General features: G+C 43.2%; 1 protein-coding gene across 2 annotated transcripts in view; it reads right to left on the bottom strand.

The window, feature by feature from the left end:
* Nucleotides 1-27,706, bottom strand: part of kdm5a (lysine demethylase 5A) — a 203,173-nt gene that overhangs the window by 161,784 nt on the left and 13,683 nt on the right. For both annotated transcript variants that reach the window (XM_072552438.1, XM_072552439.1), the window contains exons 2-3: nucleotides 9,611-9,688; nucleotides 934-1,056 (exon numbers count right to left, since the gene is read on the bottom strand). In XM_072552438.1, coding sequence (XP_072408539.1) covers nucleotides 934-1,056; nucleotides 9,611-9,688 — 201 coding nt within the window. The remainder of the gene's footprint in view (nucleotides 1-933; nucleotides 1,057-9,610; nucleotides 9,689-27,706) is intronic.

The following is a 27,706-nucleotide window of genomic DNA, read 5'->3' as shown; positions in this document are numbered from 1 at the left end:
TTTGCCAGATGTTGTAAGTAGCAGCAAAGTAAGCCAGTCCTCTTTGACAGGAGGAATAGAAAAACAGGATACAATGCAAATGAAGAGAGATTCAGAAAGGAGCACAGATCCCTTACAAAGGGGCAGGAGCTGAAATCATTGCAGGATACCCTGGAAGAACAGAACTACATGAGAGCAGTCTCACTCAGCTTGCCAATGATGATTTAAAGATGGCACAATCAATTTGGCAAAATGCTAAACAGGTGTCAGGAAACACAAGGTAACCACACACGTCATTTTGACTTTGATTAGTCATAGAAACATTCAGCTCCTTGGGCCTGTTCTGCCATTCAATAGATCATGACTGATCTGTGGCCTAACTTCATGCACCTGCCTTTGTCCATATCCCTTAACACGTTTGCTTAACAAAAGAGCTGTCGATATCAAATTTCTGGTTCAGAGTTGAGACAATGGCAGCAGAAATCAGACTTGACATTCAAAACATGGAGTTGCAGAGAAGAGGGATGCAGAATTGTGAAATGACACATTCAAAGACTCAACAGCATTGAGTAACAGAGTTGGGAGGTCATGTTGCACCTGTACAGGACATGGGTTCGGCCACTTTTGGAATATTGAACACAATTCTTATCTCCCTGCTATAGGAAGGATATTATGAAACTTGAAAGGGTTCAGAAAGAGAATTTGTGAAATGAATCTAAACAAGTCAAAGCATGGTTTATGGCCTGGTCTAAAATTCCATCCAGTGCCCAATCAAGGCTTGGCAACAAAACAAGAAAACAGCAACCAGAAATTAAGAGCCAGGAGTGACATTCAGATAAAAGCAAGGCACTTTGACAATAGATTATTGTATTTGACTTTTGCTCTTCTTGTTCTTAATGATCAGAAAGAGATCAATACATAGAACTGTTCCCGCAAAAACGCTGAAGATCTAACCTTACTGAGCGTGTATAAATCCAACATTTTTCTTTCCACATGTGGAATTTTCAATGTAGACCCTTGCAATTCCCAGAATTTTGCGATGTGATCTAGAAAGTTCAACTTGACTCGTGTTTGTGCCTGAAAACATACAACACTTGTTTAGTTAGCAATGTTACTAAAATCTCTACAACTCATAATTTATTTCAGTGTCATATTAAGCCAAACAACACCTTTGCCAAAAAAAAGTTCTGACATCTCAATGACAAGACAAAACTGAAGTATTCAACAATTCGATCATTCAGTGTTAACACAGAGAAGATATGTAGTGGTAAGTCTGTTTATCAACTCTTGCTTTCAGCTCAAGTCCAAAGTTGCCATGGCATCCCTGCCTTCTCAGTCAAAAAGTGTGGCGCTGGTAAAGCACAGCAGGTCAGGCAGCATCCGAAGAGCAGGAAAGTCGATGTTTCAAGCATAACCTCTTCATGCAACCTTCTCAGACTTGCTTCTTGCCTGAGTCAAAGTGACCCCCCAGGTTAAACTGTCTCTCTAAGAAAGCAGTCCTATGATCCTCTGGGACCACGGGGTCTTCACCTTTTCACAACAGCCTGTGGAGAGGGAGTACACACGTTTCTCCCCACCAGTACAAAGACTCTTATCACCAAGCATACACAGTGCTTCCCATGGGAACATATATAAATTCGGCCAGTCATGGACCAAGGCTTATTATAAAAAAAAGAGAACTTGGAGGAAATCTGGGCTCCAGACATGAGGCACACAGGCCAATTGTTTTGATCAGGGCTGTTGTGAATTTAGACTTCTGGTCTGAATTGGCAGCCGGTTATTTTTGGATGGAGAAGCGGGTTCCTGTGTATCTCAAGTTAATTCTTAACTTGTAAGTATTTCAGAAGCCATTGTGATTTCTTTTGGTAACAGCTTTTTAAACCTGACTTTAGTGTGAACAGGATTTATGCATTACTGACAGATTTTTCTTATTTAGATTATTTTGTGATCCACTATGGGAAATAATGGGACCTCAAAGTCTGAGTATATCCTGGGGGCTTTTTTTTAAGCTGCAGGGAAACTCCCACAGAAGAAAGACAGACCGAGTAGAGCAATCCTGTAAGGTTCCTGGAATAACTTGACTGTGTAAAACAAAACTGTTCCAGAGAAGGCATGGATATAGTGAACCAAGTCAATTCACAACGCATCTCAAGGTGCATTAGAAAGAAGTCAAACTTTGAAGACCATGACTAGATGCCGTTGCCAACAATATCATAATGATTGGGATAAGGAAATTTCTTTGTTACTATTCGCTCGTATTGAGACCATGGGATTTAGCTTTAAATTTTGTTGCAGGAGACAAGGTGTTAGTGCTGTTCCATGTTTCTGCTGTAGAGGACAGACAAATTGGCATGCGAGCTAGACACGGTTAAAAGCGTCCCACATCCTGCAAGGACACCATCCTTAATTTCGCAGTTCCTTCACCTATGTCACATCTGTTCAGACGATGTCACCTTCTAAAATAGTAATATTGATATGGCTGGCCTCTTCCGTAACCGTGGATTCCCATCCACCGTGGAGGGAAGTTATGCGTGGAGTCAGAGAATGGGTGAGGGTCTTAATGAGCACTTTGCATCGGTGTTCACCGATGAGAGGGAGATGCGGACATTAAGATTAGGATACACATAAATGACCTGGAGAAAGGTATAAGTGGTCTGATTAGCAAGCTTGCAGATACACTAAGACTGCTGGAGTAGCAGACAGTGAAGTGGACTGTCAGAAAATGCCGCAAAATACAGATAGATTGGACAGCTGGGTAGAGAATTGGCAGAATGAATTCAATCGGGCAAATGTGAGGTGATACATTTTAGAAGATCTAATTCCAGAGTGAACTATACAGCAAGTGAAAAAGCCCTGGAGAAAATTGATGTAGAGAGAGATCTGGGTGTTCAGGTCCACTGTTCCCTGAAGGTGGCAACGCAAGTCAATAGAGTGGCCAAGAAGTGTTTTGCTTCATCGGACAGGGTACTAAGTACAAGAGTTGGCAAGTCATTACAGTTGTATAGAACTTTGGTTCGGCTACATTTGGAATACTGCATACAGTGGTGGTTGCCACATTATCAAAAGGATGTGGATGCTTGAGAGGGTCACCAGGATGTTGCCTGGTATGGAGGGCACTAGCTATGAAAAGAGGTTAAGCAGGTTAGGACTATTCTCATTAGAAAGACAAAGGTTGAGGGGGACCGGTTTGAAGTCTACAAAATCATGAGAGGTATAGACAGCAAGAAGCTCCCAGAAGAGTTGGGACTAAAAGTGTGTGAAAGCTCCAGGAAGAAGCTATCAGAAGTTCCTGTTCAAATGGCTGAAGTCAACTATTTAAACCTACTGATGATGGAGGAGGGATATGGACAGTATTTTGAATGGTATTTTGGGTACTGTACACAAGCTGCTTTGATTCTTTTCAAATTTTTTTTTTAAAAAAGGAGCGAATCTGTAAAGTATAAGGGACATCAGGAGGGCAAAACGGGAACATGAGGTATCTTTGGTAAATAAGGAGAATCCAAACCAATTGTACAAATGCAATAGGGGCCAAGGAGTAACTAGGGATAGAATAGGACCCCTGAAAGATCAACAAGGATGTCTGTGTGGAATGCATGGGCGATTGGTGAAATATAAAATGAATATTTCACATCAGTATTTACAGACATGGATGCTACGAACCTTGGGGAAGTAAATAATGATGTCTTGAAAAGAGTTCCTCTTACAGGAGAGGAGGTATTCGAAGTCTTAAAACACAAAGGTAGATAAATCCCCAAGACCTGATCAAGTGTATCCTAGAACTTTATAGGAAGCTAGGAAAGAAATTGCTGGGCCCCTTGCTGAGATACAAGGTGCTAGAAAGTTGGACGGTGGCCAAGATGATGCTGTTGTTTCAGAAAGTTTATAAGGAAAAGGCAGTGAGTTTTATGTCAGAGCTAGGCAAGTTAGTGCAGGGGATTCTGAGTGACAAGATCTACATGTATTTAAAAAGACAGGATTGTCAATATGGCTTTGTGCATAGGAAATCATGCCTCACTGAGTTTTTTTTGAGGAGATGCCAAAGAAGATTGATGAAAGCAGAGTGGTAGACAATGTCTACACAGGTGGTACAGTAGCTAATACTGCTACATCACAGCACCAGAGACCCGGTTTCAAATTCACTGTTGGGCAACTGTGTGGAATTTACACATTCTTCTTGTGTTTCTGTGGATTTCCTCTAGGTATGCTGGTTTCCACCCACAGTCCAAAGACGGGCAGGTCAGGTGTATTGGTCATGCTAAATTGTCCATAGAGTCCAGTGTTGTGCAGGGCTAGGTGGATTAGCATAGGATAGGGTAGGTGGGGATGGGGATGGAACAGGTGCAGAACTTGGAAAAACAAATGTACTGCGAGGTTCTTCAGCAGATTGATACAGAGAGTGAGGAGGAGACAGAGTCAGAGATGTACAGCATGGAAACAGACCCTTTGGTCCAGGTTTAAAAACAGACAAATATCCAGGATGTTGTAACTGCCTTTAATACAAGAACATGAGAAATAGAACAGATCATTTGGACAGTTGAACCTTTTTCATATGATCATGACTGATCTTCAGATTCCATAACAGAGCAAACATATTTGTCAGTGTCTTCAATTTCTTCAAAATGGAAGAACCACAAGTCCCTGGAGTAGATAATTCCCAAGATCCACAACTTTCCAATGAAGTAATTTTTCTTAACCTCCATTCCAAATTGATTGGTCCTGTATGCTGAAATGCTGCATATGCTTTGCACATTCCATCTTAGCAGAAGCAACCTTTTTTGTGTTGAATATTATACCTAGGACCAGGTTGGAATCATACCTAGGACCAGGAAGATAATGATGGTTGGAGATCAGTCATCTCAGCTGGAGTACTCAGGGTATTTTTTTTCTAATCTGCTTCATCCAATTAACCTGTTCAGGGAAATTAATATACACTACTGCAACATGTAGGTCTGGAACCCAGGTTGATACTAACGTTGCACCACAACAGCCTGGTGTCCTGGGCCAAACAATCTTCAGCTGCTTCGATAATCTTGCCTCCACCATAAAAAGGCAAGAAATAAAAAACAACAAACAAAACAGCAAGGAACAGGCCCTTCAAGTCTTTGCTGCCACATTTTTGCCCTTCCATACTAAAACTGTCTTCACTTTACAGGATCCAAATCCCTCTATTCCCTTCCTATTCATGTATTCTTCCAGATGCTTCTTGAATACTGCTATTGGGTTTACTTCCACCACCTCCTCTGACAACGTATTCCAGGGACTCACCTCCCCACCCCCCCTTTGTATGAAACACTTACCTCACGCATCTCTTTTAAACTTCCCCACCCCACCCCTTGTACCTTGAACCCATGCCCCCCAGTAATTGACCCCTTTACCCTGGGAAAAAGCCTCATACTTTCCACATTTTCCGTGACATGCATAATCTTTAAACTTCAGTTAGGTTGCCCCTCAACCTCCTGCATTCCAGTGAAAACAAACCCAGTCTATCCAAACTCTTCATAGCTAAAATTCCCCATAACAGGCAATATCCTGGGAAACCATTTCAGTACCCTCTCGAAAGCATCCACATCTTCTGGTAGTGTGGTGACCAGAATTGTATGCAATAGTCCAAGTGCTCCCTGACTAAAGTCCGATAAAGCTGCAGCATAACTTGTCTATCCTCCATACTCTATCCTTATTCCAATAAAGGCAAGCATACCATAAGCTTTTTTTACTACCTTATCTACCTGCGTTGCCACCTTCAGTGATCTGGACACCCCAATCCCTATGCATATCAATACTCCCAAGGGTTCTGCCACTGTATAATTTTCACCTGTACTTGACCTTCCAAAAATGCATCACCTCATATCTGTCCCAATTAAACTTCATCTGCTATTTTTCTGCCCACGTCTCCAACTGCCCTATATCCTGCTGTATCCTGAGAATCTTCCACACTATCCATAACACCACCAATCTTTGTATCATCCACAAACTTACTGATTAGATCGGCTACATTTTCCTCCTAAATCATTTATGTAGATCACAAACAGCAGAGATCTTAGCACTGATCCCTGCGGTGTGGAACACTATTAGTCACAACCCTCCATTCTGAAGAGCATCCTTCTGCTGCCACCCTGTCTCCTATGACTAAGCCAGTTGTATATCCATCTTGCCAGCTCACCCCTGATACCATGTGACTTCACCTTTTGTGTCAGTCTGCCATGAGACCTTGTCAAAGGCTTCACTAAAGTCCATGTAGACAACATGAACCACATTTCCCTCAATTATCTTCATGACCTCCACAAAAAACTCATTCAAGTTAGCGAGGCATGACTTCCCACACTCTGAACCATGCTGTCAATCGCTAATAAGTCTATTTGATTTTAAATGTGTATAGATCTTGTCCCGCTGAATCTTTTCCAATAATTTCCCTACCACCAACAGGAGACTCACAGGTCTGTAATTTCCAAGATTATCCCTGCCACCCTTCTTAAACAATGGGACAACACTGGCTATTCTCCAGTCCTCTATGACCTCACCTGTAGGCAAACAGGATACAAAGATGTCTGTCCATGCTCCAGCAATTTGTTTTCTTGACTCCTTCAATATTCTGGAATAGATCCTATCAGGGCCTGGAGACTCATCTCCCTTAACACTTAAGACGCGCAACACCTCTTTCTTTTTAATTGGATCTTGGCTGAGAAACTCAATACTCCCTTCCGAGATCATCCTCCACCAAATCGTTCTCTTGGATGAACAGTGGCACAAAGGATTTGTTTAGGAGCTCACTGACCTTTTCAGACTCCATACAGGTTCCCTCCTTAGTCTGTGCACAGGCCAACCCTTTCCCTAGCTACCCTCTATATGTATAAAAAGCCTTGAGATTCTCCCTAATCCGAATTACTAATGACTGTTCATAACCCCTTTTTAGCCCTAATTCCTTGTTTAAATTCCTTCCTTATGTATTTCCTTATGTACTTCATCAGTTCCCATCCTCTTGACCTTACATACGCTTCCTTTTTCTTTCTGACCAAGGTCATAACACCCCTGATCATACGAGGTTCGCATAACTAGCCATGCCTATCCTTTATTCGAGCAAGAACATGCCATTCCTGAACTCTTATCTATTGCCATTTGAAATACTCCCACAGAGAGTCATAGAGATGTACATGTAAACAGACCCTTTGGTCCATGCCGACCAGATATCCCAACCTAATCTAGTCCCACCTGCCAGCACCCAGTCCATATCCGTCCAAACCCTTCCTATTTATATACCCACCCAAATGCTTTTTAAATGTTGCAATTGTACCAGCCTCCACCACATCCTCTGGCAGCTCATTCCACACATGTCCGATTTACCCTCAAATAGCCAACTCCAATCAAAATTCTCCAGTTCCTGTCTATATTGTTAGAGTTTGCCTTCCCCCAATTTAACACCTTCACCCAAGGAATACTGTTATCCCTATCCTTGAGTAACTTAAAACTCACAGTATTATGGTCACTGTTCCCAAAATGCTCCCCCACTGAAACTTCACTCACCTGGTCAGGTTCATTTCTCAAAACTAGGTCCAGTACAACCCTTTCCTTGGTTGGACTGTTTACATATTGTGTCAAGAATCATAGCTGAATGGTCCTTATAAATTCTGCCCCATTCAAGCCCCAAGCACGTAGTGAGTCCCAGTCAATATAGGGAAAGTTAAAATCACCTACAAGAGCAACCTGCTGTTTTTATATCTTTCCAAAGTCTGTCAACATATTCTCCCCTCTATCTACCACTTGCTGTTGACATGTCTATAGTATACCTCCAGCATTGTGATTTCATCTTTCCTGTTCCTGAGTTCTACCCATATTACCTCCCTACACGAGTCCTGATGTTTCTTCCCTCAGTACAGCTGAGAGATACTCCTCTACCAGTAATGCAATTCCCCCATCCCTTTTACTTCCCCATCTATCACACCTGTAAATGTCCAAATCTTGGGACATCCAGCTGCCACACCTGTCCCTCTTTCAGCCAAGCTTCTGCAATTGCAATAATGTCGTAGTTCCAAGTATTAACCAAAGCCCCAAGCTCATCTACCTTGCCTATTACATTTCTTGCATTGAAACATGTGCATTTCAGACAAATGCCCCTGCTCTTTGCAGCAGCATTTCCCTGCCTGTTTTTGTTCTTAGTAATGTTTGTCTTTGTTTATACATCTCCCTCAATTTCTGCATCTACAACCCTACTCCTTTGGATCACGTTCCCTTGCCACACTAGTTTAAACCCTCCCTGACCACTCCACCAAGTATCTCCCCGACCCGACCCCGACCCCGACCCCGACCCCCCCCCCCCCCCCCCCCCCCCCCCCCCGCCAACCCCCACTTCTCCCCCACCCCGCCAAGGACATCAGTCCTGGTCCTGCCCAGGTGTAACCTGGCCAGTTTGTACAAGTCCCACCTCCCCCAGTGCCCAAAGTGAGGACACTTGCTGATGCTTGCATAACACACAGCACCATTCACAATTTCTCAGATACTGGAGACATCCATGTCCAAATACAGCATGGTATACATGTCAGGAAAATGCATAACTCAAAGGAAAACAAATTCTCACTACAAGATCAAAAGTTCTAAGAATTCTCTCAAAATTGTTGGCAGCTTGATACAGTGGTATAGGTCAGTAAAGCACACAACTCATCAAGATACCCAACTTATTCTTCGCCACTCCAAACTGCACTACTTAACTCCCAATTCACTCCTTCACTTTACTTCACTACAACTCCATCGGAACCAAAGTTTTTCTACTTCTAACCCATTCACTCCACACATGAGCTCACTCCCATCAATCCCAACTTGGGCTGACAAGTGACAAGTAACATTCACTCCATGCAAGTGCCAGTCATTGACCATTGTCAACAAGAGAAACTAATATCACAACAGGACATGCAATGGCATTAACATTTCTGAATTCCCCACTAACCACCACTTAGGAGATACCATTGACCATGAAGGGAACTGAGTATATACATTTTGGATCAAATAGCAGGTCTAGTAATATTGCGACAAGTAACCAACCTCTTGACGCCCCAAAGCCTGTCTGCAATTGAAATCAGGAGTGTGGGTGCGTAGAGTTACCAACAAAACTCAAGAGGCTTGACACCATCAAAAATAAACAACTCGCTTGACTGGCACACACCAAGAAATATTCATTGCTTCCATCATAGATACTCAGTGGTCGTGCATTCCATCTACAAGATGCACTGCAGAAATTCACTCGTATCCTCCACCATCTCCATTACATCAAGACCTCTTCCATCCTCATCTGTCATCCTGTGATGAAAACCCATATCCATTGTATGTTCGCTGCCCTGTATCCCCACCCAGCTACATACCCTAAAGCCATCACCTGCCCCCTCACCCACGTTCACCACACAGTGTCATTGTGTGCACCCTGCCCCTTTACGTACTCTCACCTCAAATCACCTGCCTGGTCCTTTCTGCCTCTTTTCCCTCTGTTCAAGGCTCTGGTGAAAAGCAGACTAAAGCACTAACGCTCTTTTCTGTCTCCACAGACGTTGCCTGATCTGCATGAGTATTCACAGCATCTGCAAAACTTTGCTTTTGCCACACAAAAACTGCTCCAAGTTCATCAGGCACAGGGCAATTCAACTCTCACCTCAAGCTCATTGAGTCGCTGTATTCTTGGTGTAAAGTGAAAGTTCTTCACTTCACAGGCAAATGGTGGCTGCCAGTCCTGAAAAAGAAGAGGAAATTGAAAGCTTCCATCTTAAGAAAGATCTACAATAAATGAACAAAAAGCAGGATCCGGACATTCAGTCGCTTGTCTGCGCTCTTCCTTTCAATCGATCATGGCTGATCAGACTATTTCAAACCTGCATTCCCATCAATACTATTGTTGTGCCATTTTTCTCTCCCAATATCAGTCGAAGCAAAACACTCAGACAGTGTAGTCTTACCTCCTTCATCTTTATTCCGGGCCCTGGAGGCAGAGAGAACAATCATCCATCCGCACAGGGACAGGAGTTCTCTGTCTTCTCTCGAACAGCAGTTTCTTAATGAATTATATAGTAATTTACAGGGATGTGCATCCATATAAGGCAACATACATGGTGATAGGTGACTGTTACTATTGGCACTTACTGATTGTAAAGATTAAGCCATCTGCTGTTACACAATGAATGTTCTTTACCTTATTAACTGGCTTCACATGATGAATGTTTTTCACCTTGTTAACTGACTTTACATACCGAATGCATTTTCACCTTGTTAAATAGCTTTACTTAATGAATGCTTTTTCACCTTGTTAACGCACCACTCTTGCCTCCAGCACCTCACTGTAAATTCTTCTGATCAGTCATAAGAGTTGAACCTTTTGTTTCACAAAACTTAAAACTTAACTCTTTCACTACCTGTGCATACCCTAAACACTTTCACAACACTTAGTGATCTTTCACCACCCCTTACTTTGCAATAATCTACCAACCTGATTCTGCTTCAGCCACCTTTCAATAAAGACTTCCAATGACACACAACCCTCCAAAAGAAAAGACTTTTTCGCCATAGAACACTTTTTGCCAGAGGATCTCATGTTTCAATCAAGTCATCTCTTACTCCTTCAAACTCCAGGGATACAAGAAATAGCAATTTTCAGGTTTTTCTCCAAAGACAATTTCCTCATTCCAGGTAACAATCTAGTAAATTTTTTGAGCTGCTTGCAATGCATTTACATCTTTCCTGAAGTAAGTAAACCAATACTATACACAAATACTTCAGATGCAGTCTCAGCAGTGCCCTCCCAACCAGTTGAGGTTATCACATATGTGTCTCCTCTTCAACCTCTACCCTAGCTGGAGGCGTGGTGACCACTACCAGTTCTCTCTCCAAAAGGAGAGTCTTCCCATGGTCTGGAATGACTGATGTGACTTTACCCTTGTATTTGCAATTTGTAATTTGCCCTGGCACAATTTTTCTTAAAGCAGAGGTCATTACTGGACTGTGCTGAATAATACTCTCAAAAGCGAACGGAGATCAATTCAATTCACAGTTTCCACATATATGCCCCAAATTAAGATTTATGATTCTACTGCTTTAAGGCCTCAGACATAGTCCAATACCAATCCACCACCCCCACCCTCCCCATCACTCTAGCTTCTTTTGACAATGTTATCTCTCAGTTAATGATACTCTCAAGATTGTAGATAACACAATCATTCAGGCTGGAGAAGGACTGCAACAACATACATTAATGAACTTGCACAATGATCATGAAATTGGTACAAAGGGCCATAGATATCCATAAGCAAGGTCTGCACAAATTAATCCAAGCAAGGTGATGTTCAAGCAGTGATGCTCACCACTGACCATCAAATAATCTTAGACCCTGTAAAGTACTAAAGCACTATCCATGATTAATCCCAGATTGCATTGCTGCCAAACCCTGTGGCACAGTGGTAATGTCATTGGGCTTACAATCACAACCGAGAACAATATACTGCGGATGCAGGTTTGAATTCCTTCACTGGCAGATAATGTCATAATTGACGTAAAATATGAATTAAAAGCTTCCTGGTGGTTTAACCATTGCCGACTGTGGTAAACATCTTGACATTCTATTGGAAAAATCAATCTACCATTTCATCTAATCTGGCCTGAATTGAATCCAGCTCCATGCCACTGTGGCCACCTTATGATATAGCTCAAGAAGCTATTCTGATGTACCAAAAGGCTATGACATCTTACAATATAAATAAAATCAGTATAAATACTAAACATCATCCAAAAGCACTGGATGTGACAAGGCTAAAGAGCCTTGTTGACAAAGTTCTCCTTACCAACATCTGGGAGCTTCTGCCAAAATTATGAAAGCTGCACCATAGACGAATTAACAATTGCTTCATACTCATGTAATCATAGAATCATCCCATATAGAAAATGCTCTTTTGCCTATTTCTCACAGAAATCTATAAGTTCTGACAGAACAGGGTAGGAAGGATGTTCCTGATGGTGGGGAGTTCAGAATCAGGTGCCACCATTTAAGGATGACTGAACTAATAGGGACACAAAAGAGGAATTTCTTCACACAGGGAGAGGAGCAAGGCTGTGGAATTCACTGGGGCATAAAGTGGTTGAGGCAAACACACTGCTAGTTTTCAAGAAAGACACAGACATTGGCTGCTGGCTGAGGATTAGGGTACTGAGCTCGATAATCAACCATGGTCAAATCGAATCACATAGTAGACTGCTGCCTGCATTTCAAATATGAGGTTTCCCCACTTTTACCCTCCTAGCTACCGCATTTCAGAAACAGGAAAGGAGAGGTTACCCTGTTGGAAGTTTTTTATTGGCCTTCAAATAGTTCGAGAAATGTCAAGGAAAGGATTGCAAAGGTAATTCTGGATAGGAACAAGAGGAACAGGGTAGTTGTTATGGGGGACTTTAACTTTCCAAATATTGACTGGAAATACTGTAGTTCAAATACTTTAGATGGGTCACTTTTTGTCCAGTGTGCGCAGGAGGGTTTCCTGACAGTATATCAACAAGCCAACAAGGGGCAACACCATGTTGGATTTGGTACTGGGTAATGAACCTGGCCAAGTGTTAGATTTGGAGATAGGTGAGCACTTTGGTGATAGTGACCATAATTCAATTATATTTACTTTAGCGATCGAAAGGGATATGCTACAGGGCAAGAGTTATTGTTGGGGGGAAAAGGCAATTATGATGCAATTAAGCAAGACATGATTAGGAACATGGGACTGGGATATCATAGCAATTACGGAAACATGGCTCAGGGATGGGCACGACTGGCAGTTTAATGTTCCAGAATATAAATGCTACAGGAAGGATAGAAAGGGAGGCGAGAGAGGAGGGGAAGTGGCATTTTTGATAAGGGATAGCATCACAGCTGTGCTGAGGGAGCATAATCCCGGAAATACATCCAGGGAAGTGAGTTGGGTGGAACTGAGAAATAAGAAAGGGATGATCACCTCACTGGGATGGATTTATAGACCCCCCAATAGTCAGAGGGAAATTGAGAAACAAACTTGTAAGAAGATCTCAGCTATCTGTAATAATAGGGTAGTTATGGTAGGGGATTTTAACTTTCCAAACATCGACTAGGACTGCCATAGTGTTAAAGGTTGAGATGGAGAGGAATTTCTTCAGTGTGTACAAGACAATTTTCTGATTCATTATGTGGATGTAACTACTAGAGTAGGTGCAAGACTTGACCTACTCTTGGGAAATAAGGAAGGGCAGGTGACTGAGGGGTCAGTGGGGGAGCACTTTGGGGCCAGCAACCATAATTCTATTCATTTTAAAATATGATGGAAAAGGATAGACCAGATCTAAAAGTTGAAGTTCTAAATTGGAGAAAGACCAATTTTGAGGTATTAGGCAAGAACTTTTGAAAGCTGATTGGAGGCAGATGTTCGCAGGTAAAGAGATGGCTGGAAAATGGGAAGCCTTCAGAAATGAGAGAACAACAGTCCAGAGAAAGTACATTCCTGTCAGGGTGAAAGGGAAGGCTGGTAGGTATAGGGAATGCTGGATGACTAAAGAAATTGAGGGTTTGGTTAAGAAAAAGGAGGAAGCATATGTCAGGTATAGACAGGATAGATTGAGTGAATCCTTAGGAGAGTATAAAGGAAGTAGGAGTGTACTTAAGAGGGAAATCAGGAGGGCAAAATGAGGACATAAGATAGCTTTGGCAAATAGAATTAAGGAGAATCCAAAGGGTTTTTACAAATATATTAAGGACAAAAGGGAAACTAGGGAGAGAATAGGGCCCCTCAAAAATCAGCAAGGCGGCCTTTGTGTGGAGCCACAGAAAATGGGGGAGATACTAAATGAATATTTTGCATCAGTATTTACTGTGGAAAAGGATATGGAAGATATTGACTGTGAGGAAATAGATGGTGACATCTTGCAAAATGTCCAGATTACAGAGGAGGAAGTGCTGGATGTCTTGAAACGGTTAAAGGTGGATAAATCCCCAGGATTTGATCAGGTGTACCCTAGAACTCTGTGGGAAGCTAGAGAAGTGATTGCTGGGCCTCTTGCTGAGATATTTGTACCATCGATAGTCAAGGTGAGGTGCCGGAAGACTGGAGGTTGGCAAACATGGTGCCACTGTTTAAGAAGGGTGGTAAAGACAAGCCAGGGAACTATAGACCAGTGAGCCTGACCGCGGTGGTGGGCAAGTTGTTGGAGGGAATCCTGAGGGACAGGACGTACATGTATTTGGAAAGGCAAGGACTGATTCGGGACAGTCAACATAGCTTTGTGCTTGGGAAATCATGTCTCAAAAACTTGATTGAGTTTTTTGAAGAAGTAACAAAGAGGATTGAGGAGGGCTGAGCAGTAGATGTGATCTATATGGACTTCAGTAAGGCGTTCGACAAGGATCCCCATGGGAGACTGATTAGCAAGCTTAGATCTCATGGAATAAAGGGAGAACTAGCCATTTGGATACAGAACTGGCTCAAAAAGTAGAAGAGAGGGTGGTGGAGGAGGATTATTTTCCAGACTGGAGGCCAGTGACCAATGGAGTGCCACAAGGATCGGTGCTAGGCCCTCTACTTTTTGTCATTTACATAAATGATTTGGATGCAAGCATAAGAGGTACAGTTAATAAGTTTGCAGATGACACCAAAATTGGAGGTGTAGTGGACAGCGAAGAGGGTTACCTCAATTACAACAGGATCTTGACCAGATGGTGTATTAGTGGTACTGGAAGAGCACAGCAGTTCAGGCAGCATCCAAGGAGCAGCGAAATCGACGTTTCGGGCAAAAGCCCTTCATCAGGAATAAAGGCAGTGAGCCTGAAGCGTGGAGAGATAAGCTAGAGGAGGATGGGGGTGGGGAGAGAGTAGCATAGGGTACAATGGGTGAGTGGGGGAGGGGATGAAGGTGATAGGTCAAGGAGGAGAGGGTGGAGTGGATAGGTGGAAAAGGAGATAAGCAGGTTGGACAAGTCCAGACAAGTCATGGGGACAGTTACTGAGCTGGAAGTTTAGAACTAGGATGAGGTGGGGGGAAGGGGAAATGAGGAAACTGTTGAAGTCCACATTGATGCCCTGGGGTTGAAGTGTTCCGAGGCGGAAGATGAGGCGTTCTTCCTCCAGGCATCTGGTGGTGCGGGAGCGGCGGTGAAGGAGGCCCTGGACTTCCATGTCCTCGGCAGAGTGGGAGGGGGAGTTGAAATGTTGGGCCACGGGGCGGTGTGGTTGATTGGTGCGGGTGTCTCGGAGATGTTCCCTAAAGCGCTCTGCTAGGAGGCACCCAGTCTCCCCAATGTAGAGGAGACCACATCGAGAGCAACGGATACCTCTTGACCAGATGGGCCAATGGGCTGAGAAGTGGCAGATGGAGTTTAATTCAGATAAATGCGAGGTGCTGCAGGACTAATACACTTAATGGTAGGGTCCTAGGGAGTGTTGCTGAACAAAGAGACCTTGGAATGCAGGTTGATAGCTCCTTGAAAGTGGAGTTGCAGGTAGATATGATAGTGAAGGAGGAGTTTGGTATGCTTTCCTTTATTGGTCAGAGTATCGAGTACAGGAGTTGTACATGTTGCGGCTGTACAGGACATTGGTTAGGCCACTGTTGGAATATTGCATGCAATTCTGGTCTCCTGCCTATCGGAAAGATGCTGTGAAACTTGAAAGGGTTCAGAAAAGATTTACAAGGATGTTACCAGGGTTGGAGGATCTGAGCTACAGGGAGAGGCTGAACAGTCTGGGGCTGTTTTCCCTGGAACGTCAGAGGCTAAGGGATGACCTTATAGAGGTTTACAAAATTATGAGGGACATGGATAGGATAAATAGACAAAGTCTTTTCCCTGGGGTCGGGAGTCCCGAGCCAGAGGGCATAGGTTTAGGGTGAGAGGGGAAAGATATAAAAGCGACCTAAGGGACAACTTTTTCCACACAGAGGTTGGTACATGTATGGAATAAGCTGCTAGAGGATGTGGTGGAGGCTTGTACAATTGCAATATTTAAGAGGCATTTGGATGGGTATATGAATAGGTAGGGATATGGGCCAGGTGCTGGCAGGTGGGACTAGATTGGGTTGGGATATCTGATTGGCATGGACGGGTTGGACTGAAGGGTCTGTTTCCATGCTGTACACCTCTATCACTATTTAGGATGCATAGGACAGGGAAGAAAACTGCAGGGAATAGGCACAATTGAAATGTGGAGCTTATTTAAGGAACAGCTACAGCGCATCCTTGATAGGCATGTCCCTGTCAGGCAGGCAGGAAGTGGTCGATTGAGGGAGCCATGGTTTACTAAAGAAATTAAAACTCGTCAAGAGGAAGAAGGCCACTTATGTTAGGATGAGATGTGAAGGTTCAGTGAGGGCACTTGTGAGTTACAAGTTAGCCTGGAATGACCTAAAGAGAGAGCTAAGAAGAGCCAGGAGGGGATGTGAGACGTTGTTGGCAGTAGGATCAAGAAACGGCACGGTGGTTCAGTGGTCAGCTCTGCTGCCTCACAGCATCAGGGACCCGGGTTTGATTACAGCCTCGGGCGTCTGTCTGGGTGGGGTTTGCACATTCTCCCAGTGTCTGCGTGGGTTTCCTCCAATAATCCAAAGATGCACAGGTTAGGTGAATTGGCCATGCTAAATTGCCCATCATGTTGAGGGATCTATAGATTAGGTGCATTAGTCAGGGGTAAATGTAGAGTGATAGGGTAGAGTAATGGGTCCAGGTTGGTTGCTCTTCAGAGGGTCAGTGTGGATTTGTTGGGCTGAACAGCCTGTTTCCACACTGTAGGGATTCTGTTGGAAAACACTAAAGCTTTCTGTAGGCATATCTATAAGAAAGGATTAAGAGAAAGATTAGGGCCAATCAAGGATAGTAGTGGGAAGTTGTGCATGGAATCAGAGGAGATAGGGGAAGTGCTAAAAGAATATTTTTCGTCAGTATTTACACTGGCAAAAAAAGACAGTGTAGTCGAGCAGAAGACAGATCCAGGCTACTGGAGTAGACAGGACTGACATTTGCAAAGAAGGGGTATGAGCAGTTCAGGAAATGGTGAAAATAGATAAGATCCCTAAGCCGGATGGGATTTATCCTAGGATTTTCAGGAAAGCCAGGGAGGAGACTGCACAGCCTTTGGCTTTGATCTTTATGTTATCATTGTCGACAGGAATAGTGCCAGAAGACTATTGCTGGAGGATAGCAACGGTTGCCCCCTTGTTCAGGAAAGGGAGTAGAGACAACCTTGATAATTATAGACCAGTGAGCCTTATTTTGGCTGTGGGTAAAGTGTTGGAAAAGGTTATAAGATATAGGACTTATAATCATCTAGAAAGGAATACGTTGATTAGGGATAGTCAACACTGTTTTGAGAAGGATAGGTTGTGCCTCACAAACCTTGAGTTCTTTGAGACAGTGATCAAACAGGTGGATGAGTATAAAGCAGTTATGTGGTGTATATGGATTTCAGTAAGGCGTTTGATAAGGTTTCCCTCAGTAGCCTATTACACAAAATACAAAGGAATGGGATTGAGGGTTATTTAGCAGTTTGGTTCAGAAGTTGGCTAGCTGAAAGAAGACAGAGGGTGATGGCTGTTAGGAAAGACTCATCCTGGAGTTCAGTTACTAGTGGTGTACTACAAGGATCGGTTTTGGCACCACCACTGTTTGTCAATTTTATAAATGACCTGGATAAGGGTATAGAAGGATGGGTTAGTAAATTTGCGTATGACACGAAGGTCGGTGGAGTTACGGATAGTGCCAAAGGATATTGCAAATTACAGAAGGACGTAGATAAGCTGCAGAGCTGGGCTGAGAGGTGGCAAGTGGAGTTTAATGCAGAAAAGAGAGAGGTGATTCAGTTGATCAGTGTCCAAGTATATAGATCCCTGAAAGTTGCCATCCAGGCTGATAGGGTTGTTAAGGCGGCATATAGTGTGTTAGCTTTTATTAGTTGAGAGATTGAGTTTCGAAGCCATGTGGTCATGCTGCAGCTGTACAAAACTTTGGTGCGGCCACATTCAGAGTGCTGCATACAGTTCTGGTCACCGCACTATCGTGAGGACGTGGAAACTCTGGAAGGGGTGCAGAGAAGATTTACTAGGATGTTGCCTGGTATGGAGGGAAAGTCGTATGAGGAAGGGCTGAGAGACTTGATGCTGCTTTGAGAAGGAAGTTGAAATGTGACATAACATAATCAGAAGGTTAGTTGGGCTGGACAGTGAGAGCCTTTTCTTTAGATGGTGATGGCTAGCATGGGGGACAGAGTTTTAAATTGAGGGGTGATGGATATAGGACAGATGTCAGAGGTAGTTTCTTTACTCAGTATACAGGCATGGAACTCACTGCCTATAACAGTAGTAGACTTGCCAACTTTAAGGGCATTTAAATGGTCATTGGATAAACATATGGATAAAAATGGAATAGTGTAGGATTGATGGGCTTCAGATTGGCACAACATCGAGAGCTGAATGAACTATACTGCGCTGGAATGTTCCATATACAAAATTAGGAGCAGGAGTAGACCATCTGATCTATGAAGCCTGCTCCATCATTCAAAAAGATCATGGTTTATCTTTTCATGGTGTCAGCTCCATTTACCCACCCGCTCATCATAACGCTTAATTTCTTTACTGTTCAAAACTTTAAAGTCTGCCTTAAAAACATGCAATGAGGTAGTTTCAATTGGTTCACTGGGCAGGGAACTGCACAGATTCACAACCCTCAAGTTCCTCCTCAGCCCAGACCAAAACTTTGCAATTTGTTTCAGTCAGTGTACAGTGAAAATTATCCGAAATTAGCTAGGTTGACTACCAGGTTTTAAAACAGACAAAAGATTAATTCACAAAATTACACAATGAAACACAGAACCGAATAAAGAACCCCTACAGAATTCAGTCTATCCAAACCAGAGACTTAATTTTGCAGTTCCAAATATACACAAAAATCCCAATAAGCAAACCACCATAAGAAAAAAACTGTAAAAATAGAACAAATGCTTATAGGTTGAAGTTAGAAGGGCAGAAGGAGAAACAGAACCCGTTTCCACACAGCTCACTGTTGAACTCCTAACTAGTTCTGGACTAAACTGTTCAGCCAGAGAGCTGACCACTCCCCTTTCATTATACAGGTCACTTCTAAAACATGACCACTTTGACTGAAGTCTCATTTGTTTACATATAAATGAAAAGGCCCCTCAATACCCTTTCATCTCTGTATCAAACCAGTCCAATTAGAACCGGGAGCTGGTTATGACCCCTCTGAAAAAACAACAAGGACACAGTATCCTTGAGAAAAGGAACAGATTTTAGAAACATTGACCAGCTTTGTGACATAGAAGATCTGAAAGATTCATAGAACATAGAAAAATACAGCGCAGTACAGGCCCTTCAGCCCTCGATGTTGCACCGACCGAAGCCTACCTAACCTACACTAGCCCAATAACCTCCATATGCTTGTCCAATGCCCGCTTAAATGACCATAAAGAGGAAGAGTCCACCACTGCTACTGGCAGGGCATTCCATGAACTCACAACCTGAGTAAAATATCTACCCCTAACATCTGTCCTATACCTACCACCCCTTAATTTAAAGCTGTGTCCCCTAGTAACAGCTGACTCCATACGCGGAAAAAGGTTCTCACTGTCAACCCTATCTAAATCCCTAATTATCTTGTACACCTCTATCAAATCTCCCCTAAACCTTCTTTTCTCCAATGAGAAAAGTCCCAAGTGCCTCAGCCTTTCCTCATACGATCTTCCTACCATGCCAGGCAACATCCTGGTAAACCTCCTCTGCACTCGTTCCAATGCCTCCACATCCTTCCTATAGTATGGTGACCAAAACTGCACATAATGCTCCAGATGAGGCCGCACCAGAGTCTTATACAACTGCAACATGACCTCAGGACTCCGGAACTCAATTCCTCTACCAATAAAGCCCAGTACAACATATGCCTTCTTCACAGCACTATTTACCTGGGTGGCAACTTTCAGAGATCTGTGTACATGGACACCAAGATCCCTCTGCTCTTCCACACTACCAAGTAATCTACCATTAGCCCAGTACCTCATCTTCTTGTTACTCCTACCAAAGTGAATGACTTCACACTTAGCTACATTGAATTCCATTTGCCACCTTTCTGCCCAGCTCTGCAGCTTATCTATATCCCGCTGTAACCTGCCACATCCTTCCTCACTGTCCACCACTCCACCGACTTTCGTATCATCTGCAAACTTGCTCACCCAGCCTTCAAGCCCCTCCTCCAGGTCATTTATAAAAATGACAAACAGCAATGGTCCCAAAACAGATCCTTGTGGAACACCGCTAGTAACTGCGCTCCAAGATGAACCTATACCATCAACTACTACCCTCTGTCTCCTTCCAGCCAGCCAATTCCTAATCCAAACCTCTAATGCACCCTCAATGCCATACCTCCGTAGTTTTTGCATTAGCCTGCCATGGGGTACCTTATCGAACGCCTTGCTAAAATCCATATACACCACATCTACTGCTTTACCCTCGTCCACTTCCTTGGTCACCTTCTCAAAGAATTCAATAAGGTTGGAGGCACGACCTGCCCTTCACAAAACCATGCTGACTATCCTTGATCACATTATTCCTATCCAGATGTTCATAAATCCTATCCCTTACAATTCTCTCTAAGACTTTGCCCACAACAGAAGTGAGACTCACTGGCCTATAGTTACTCGGGCTATCCCTACTCCCCTTCTTGAACAAGGGGACCACATTCGCTATCCTCCAGTCTTCTGGCACTATTCCCGTAGACAACGACAATATAAAAATCAAGGCCAATGGCTCCGCTATCTCCTCCCTAGCTTCCCAGAGGAGAAAGACATGGATGATAGTAAGATTATGGCAGGGGTATGTTGATATTCTGGGTCATGTTAACATTAAGGAGGTGATGTTGAGTGTCTTGAAAAACATGAAGTCCCCAGGCCTGATCGGAGGCAAGGGAGGAGATTGCTGGGGTCTTTCTTTGCATCCTCTTTAGCCACAGGCAAGATCCTAAAAGGACACCACACACTGAGGAGGACAACAGTGACAATCTAGGTGTTCTGGGCTGGCGAGCCTTACATCAGTGATAGAGAAATTATTGGCGAAGACCCTGAGGGATAGGATGTGTGTAGCTGAAAAGACTTTTTAGGGATAACCAACATGACTTAATGCAGGGTGATCTTATCTCAGACTTAAATCAAGCTTTTTTTAGGAAATTAAAAAAAGGGATGGCAGTGAGTGTTTTTCATATGGAATTGTATTAAAACATTTGACAAGGTCACTCCTAGCTGCTTGCTCCAGAAGGCAGCACCCAAGGCAAGTTGGATAAAAATCAGTTGGTTACAAAACTAGGATAGTTGTGGAGGGGTATTTTTCTGATTGGAGGTCTGCACAGTGTTCCACAATGAACAGTGCTGGGACTTCTTTTGGTCGCAATAACTTTGGATAAAAAGCAGATGGTCTAATTAGTAAGCTTGCAGGTAACATGAAAGTTTGTGGAGTTATCAATATGAGGAAGGTTTTCAAAGCATACAGCAGTATATCAATCAGTTGCAAAGTTGGCAGAGAAATAGAAGATGGAGTTTAATCCAGAAAAGTGTGGGGAGATCAAATGCAAGAGCAAAGTCAACAGTAACTCTTGGAGGCATTGATGTAGAGTAATAGAGATGTACAGCATAGAAACAGACCGTTCAGTCCAACCCGTCCAGATATGCCAACCCAATTTATTCCCACCTGCCAGCACCTGGCCCATATCCCTCCAAACCCTTCCTATTCATATACCCATCCAAATGCCTCAAATATTGCAATTGCACCAGCCTCCACCACTTCCTCTGGCAGCTCATTCCATACACGTACCACCCTGTGTGGAAAAGTTGCCCCTTAGGTCTCTTTTATATCTTTCCCCTCTCACACTAAACCTATGCCCTCTAGTTCTGGACTCCCCGACCCTAGGGAAAAGACTTTGTCTATTTAACCTATCCATGCCCCTCTCAATTTTGTAAACCTCTATAAGGTCACCCCTCAGCCTCTGACACTCCAGGAAAAACAGCCCCAGCCTATTCAGCCTCTCTCTGTAGCTCAGATCCTCCAACCCTAGCAATATTTTTCTAAATCTTTTCTGAACCCTCCAGAGGGATTTTGGATTTCAAGTCCATTGATCGCTGAAATTGGAAAAACAAGTGAATAAGTGTGCAGCATGCTTGCCCTTAATATGGTCAGTGCATTGTGTATAAAAGTTGGCAAGTTATGCTGCACCTTGTACAAGACTTTAGTCAGGCCACACAGTAGCACGCACACTTCTGTTCACTATACTATAGGAAGAATAAGGTGGCTTCGGAGAGAGAGAGTGTGCAGAGAGGGTTACCAGGTTGAGGTCTATTACTTACAAAAGGAGAATTTTGAGAGCGCATCAGTGGCTAAGGGGTGACCTGGTAGCAATATATAAAACCTCAATTTGTACAGTAGGGAGCATTTTTTAAAAATGTTTCAATTATAGGTTATGGGCATTGCTGGCAGACCAGTATTTATTGCCCATCCAGAGCTGCTTCCTTGAACCATTTTAGTTCACATTGTAGGTTGACTGCAATGCCATTAGGTACCTAATTCCAAGATTTTGACCAAGCAGCAACAGGAACCTTTAAGTCAAGAAGGCAAGTGGCTTGGGAGGGACCTTGGAGGTGGCTGTGTTCCATGTAACTACTGCCCTTGGCTTCTACGTGGAAGTGGTCATGGGTTTAGAAGGTATTGTCTAATATTCTTTGAATTTCTGCATAGATGGCACCCAATGCTGCTACAGAGTGTCAGTGGCAGAGCGAGTAATGCCAATCAGACATGCTTGTTTGCAATGGATAGTGTCAAAATACTTGTGTTGGAGTTGCACTCACCTATATTAGTGGTGAGTATTCCATGATGTTCCTGACTTCCATCTTGTAGATGGTGGTCAGGCTTTGGGGAGTCAGGAAGTGAGTTACTTACTAGCTTCTGTCTTGCCATTGTAATCAGTGTTTGTATGGTTAGTTCACTTCTGGTCAAATGAGAATCTCCAGAATGTTGATAGGGGAGTTCAGATAGTGACGTCAGTGGAGAGTTTTCATTCGAATTCCCTTTGACGCTCCTTAATACTGCATTATATGAAATGTGGCCTTGGTGTCGAGGACTGTGCTTCTCTCTCCTCCCCTCTAAAATTTAGCTGTTTTTTTGTTCATGTTTGAATCACAGCTGTAATGAGTTGCCCTGGTAGGACCCAAACTGGGCAGGTGCTGCCTGATAGCACTGACATCTTCCATCACTTTATTAACAATCAAGAGTAAACTGGGGCAATTAGCAGGGTTAGATTGCTCCTGGGTTTTCTGCACAAACCTATTTGGGTGTTTTTGCATGCCTGTGATATTGCTGTCAAAATGTATAGCACTGGAAAAAGACAGCAGGTCAGACAGCATCCAAGTAAAGTCGATGTTTTGGGCATAACCCTTCATCAGGAATGATGTCAAAACATTGTGTTGGAATGGCACTCAGTATTCTATCATATCTTGACAGAAGCAGTTATGCAGAGGCTGGAACAAGCAGCCCTCCCCATGGTCCAGCCCAAGCTTTGGATCCACTAGGTGGATGACACCTTTGTCATCATGAAGTGGATGACATTAGAAAAGAGACCACAAACAACATCCTTATTGATATAAAGATCACCAAAAAGAGGAAGAGAACAACAGACTTCCCTTTCTAGCTGTCAGTGCAATATTAAGAGTTAACTTGCTCTGCTAACCTAGAGAGGGGATGGGGGCAGAGCAGACAGGGGCATGGGTTCCTTGCCATTCAAAAGCCTATTTACATCCTCATCCCCTATTCAGAGATCAATAAGAACATTACAGCTGAAATTCTGACTACTCCCTGTAGTTAAAAAATACAATTCACACCAGATCTAGCCATTAAGAGATTATTTGCATTGTTTCTGGAGGTGAGATGGTCACTGCATTGTGTCAAGTGGCATGTGACTGAGTGAGTGACTGGGCATTGTCTTGTGAGCATTACTGACTATGATGGAAAGATTTTGTATAAAGGCAGGACTGTTTTCTTTGTTCAGACAGCTTCCCTGGACACACTTCACGAGCATGACAAAGAGTGTTTAGGGTTTCTCCAAAGCTTGTATCGTACTGTACTTATAAATTTTGCTTGTTCACAGAAGTTGCCATTTGCAGTTGCATCAAGTGTGTAAGAATCTCAGGAAAAATAACTCAACAGTAAAACAAAAAGCCAATGGAGAGCTGCAGACTAGCGTCTACAGAAGAACGTCAGACCAGATGCTCTGTAGTTGAGTAATCATTCCAACATTCTATGGGCCACAACACATTGGCACCTCAGTTCCTGGGTGCTGCAAAGAGCACCTATTCAACAACAGGTTCCCACTAAGCACAGCCAATTCTTACACAACAAACCTAAACAAGACGATAAGATGCCCAGAGACTCTCACCATGCTACCATACAGAGATGATGACCAGACTACTCCAGCTCTGCATTGTAGATTTGTGGGCTACCATGATGCCACAAACAACCTCTTAATGAACCTAAAGGACCCTTTTTCAAAAGCCAGAACGAATGTCAAATAAAATAGCCCGCAGGGACTGCAACAAACATTATATCTGACAGACTGGTAGGAAACTAGCCACCAAGATACACAAGCACCAACTAGCCACCAAAAGACAAGACCAATTATCACTAATATCCTTACACACAGACAACTAGACACCAATTTGACCAGAACAATACATCCATCCTGGGACGGGCTAAACAAAGACCACATTCCTAAAGGCCTGGCATTCAAACCGGAGCTCCAATATACAAATCGATTTGGATGCCAATTACCAACCTCAAAAAGAACTGGAAGTGACATCTCTCACCACAACAGACCAAGACAAAGAGAAAGTGGGACAGCACATCAACTCACTAATATTACCTAGCATGGCGACAAAATATCTGAGAACAAACCTTCCAGCTCAGCGAGCTAACTTAGAACCTATTCCATCACATTCCTGACTTGCATCTTGTACATAGAACATCGAACAATACAGCGCAGAACAGGCGCTTCGGCCCTCAATGTTGCGCCGACTTGTGAACTATTCTCAGCTCGTCCCCCTACACTATCCCATCATCATCCATGTGCTTATCTAAGGATTGTTTAAATATCCCTAATGTGGCTGATTTAACTACATTGGCAGGTAGAGCATTCCACGCCCTTACCACTCTCTGCGTAAAGAACTTTTCTCTGACATCTGTCTTATATCTATCACCCCTCAATTTATAGTTATGCCCCTTCATACAAGCTGACATCATCCTAGTGTCATGGAAATTAAATCTACTTGACTCAATAATTACCAGGAGCAAAGAAAGGGTCTTTATTAAAAATCCTTCAGGATTTTGACTCATTACACTAAGTCAGATGTCTCAATGCAAAGAGTACTGAAACATTACACAGACGCCTGCCTTATAACATTCCTTATCTCACACTCTCAAGGGCAGAGACTGGGGAAACTCAAGTTGTTATCCTCTCATCCCCTGGTCCTAGACAGGAGTTATTCAGCTTTCGCTGAGTTAGACTATCACAAGGTCAAGTTGAACGTTTACAGAATTCAAACAGACAAGCTGACTGCAAACCTTCAAAGCATAGTTTACAAAGCTCAGCACAGCATTGATTTAAACAAAAGCATTCTTTAAATTTCACAGTAAATGGATAATTTTCCATTACACTAGGAAAAAGTATTTCACTGTCTACCCTATCTAATCCTCTGATCATCTTATATGTCTCTATCAAATCCCCCCTTATAGCCTTCTTTCCAATGAGAACAGACCAAAATCTCAAACTTTCCTCATAAGACCGCTGCCTCTAGACCAGACAACATCCTGGTAAATCTCTTCTGCACCTTTTCCAATGCTTCTACATTCTTTCTGTAATGAGGCAACCAGAACTGTACACAATAGTCCAAGTGTGGCTGCACCAGCGTGTTGTATAGTTACAGCATGATATTGCTGTTCCAGAACTCAGTCCCTCTACCAATGAAATCTAACACACCGTATGCCTTCTTCACAGCACTATCCACCTGGGTGGAAACTTTCAGGGATCTATGCACATGGACTCCAAGATCTCTCTGCACATCCACACTACCAAGAATCTTTCCATTGACCCAGTACTCTGCCTTCCTGTTATTCTTCCCAAAGTGCATCACCTCACATTTAGCTGCATCAAACTCCATTTGCCACCTCTCAGCCCAATTCTGCAGTTTATCCAAGTCCCCCTGCAACATTCTTCCAACCTGTCCATAACTCCACCAACTTTAGTGTCATCTACAAATTTACTATAAATGACTTAGACGCAGGCAAACAGCAGTGTCCCAAAACAGATCCTTGTGGCACACCACTAGAAACTTGACTCCAGGCTGAATATTTTCCATCAACCACCACCACTCGCTGTCTTCTTTCAGAAAGGCCAGTTTCTAATCCAAACTGCTAAATCACCCTCAATTCCATGCCTCTGCATTTTCTCCATCAGCCTACCATGTAGAACATTATCAAAGGCTTTCCTGAAGTCCATGTATACCATGTCAATTGCCCTACCCTCATCTACATGCTTGGTCACCTTCTCAAAAAGGAGAATGAGGTTTGAGAGACACGACCTGCTCTTGACAAAACCATGTTGACTATCTGAAATCAAATTGCTACTTGTTAGATTATAAATCTCATCTTTTATAATCATTTCACAAACCTTTCCTACAACAGAAGTAAGGTTCGCTGTTCTATAATTACCTGGATCATCTCTACTGCCCTTCTTGAACAAGGGCACAACATTTGCAATCCTGCAGTCCTCAGATACTAAACCTGTAGACAATGATGACTCAAATATCAAAGCCAAAGGCTCTGCTATCTCCTCCCTAGCTTCCCAGAGAATCCTCGGATAAATCCCATCCGGCCCAGGGGACTTGTCTACTTTCACTCCTTCTAGAATTGATAACACTTGCGGGTAACTAACCTCAATCCTTTCTAGTTTAATATCTTGTACCTCATTCTTCTCCTCCATAATATTCTCCTTTTCCTGAGTGAACACCGATGAGAAATGTTCATTTAGCACCTCTCCGATCTCTACAGGGTGCACACAACTTCCCACTTCTGTTTTTGACTGGCCCTATTCCTAATCATCTTTTTATTCCTCACATACCTAGAGAAAGCTTTAGGGTTCTCCTTTATTCTATTTGCTAAAGACTGCTCATGTCCTCTTTGCTCTTAACTCTAAATCCTTCCTAGCTGATCTGTAACTCTGTCACCTCATCTGAACCATCTTGCCTCATCAACACATAAACCTCCTTCTTGAGAAGAGATGCAATTCGTGTTGTAAACCACGGTTCCCTTACCTCATCACTTCCTCCCTACCTGACAGAGACATACCTATCAAGGACACAATATCTGTTCCTTAAACCAGCTCCACATTTTGATTGTCTGCATCCCCTGCAATTTGCTACTCCATTCTATGCATCCTAATGCTTGCCTAATCACGTTATTATTGCCCTGCCCGACCGATAACTCTTGGCCTTCCTTTCCATCGCTAAACTAAACGTAATTGAATTATGGTCACTGTCTTCAAAGTGCTCACCTACAACTAAATCAAACACCTGGCCTGGTTCATTACCAAGCACCAGATCCAGTGTGGCCTCCCCTCTCGTCGACCCTTTGACATACTGTGTCAGGAAGCTCTCCTGTACACGTT

Source organism: Chiloscyllium punctatum, chromosome 32 (assembly GCF_047496795.1).
Source record: "Chiloscyllium punctatum isolate Juve2018m chromosome 32, sChiPun1.3, whole genome shotgun sequence".
Classification (NCBI taxonomy): Eukaryota; Metazoa; Chordata; class Chondrichthyes; order Orectolobiformes; family Hemiscylliidae; genus Chiloscyllium; species Chiloscyllium punctatum.
The sequence above is the reverse complement of the archived record's forward strand: the minus strand, read 5'-3'. Positions and strand labels throughout refer to the sequence as shown.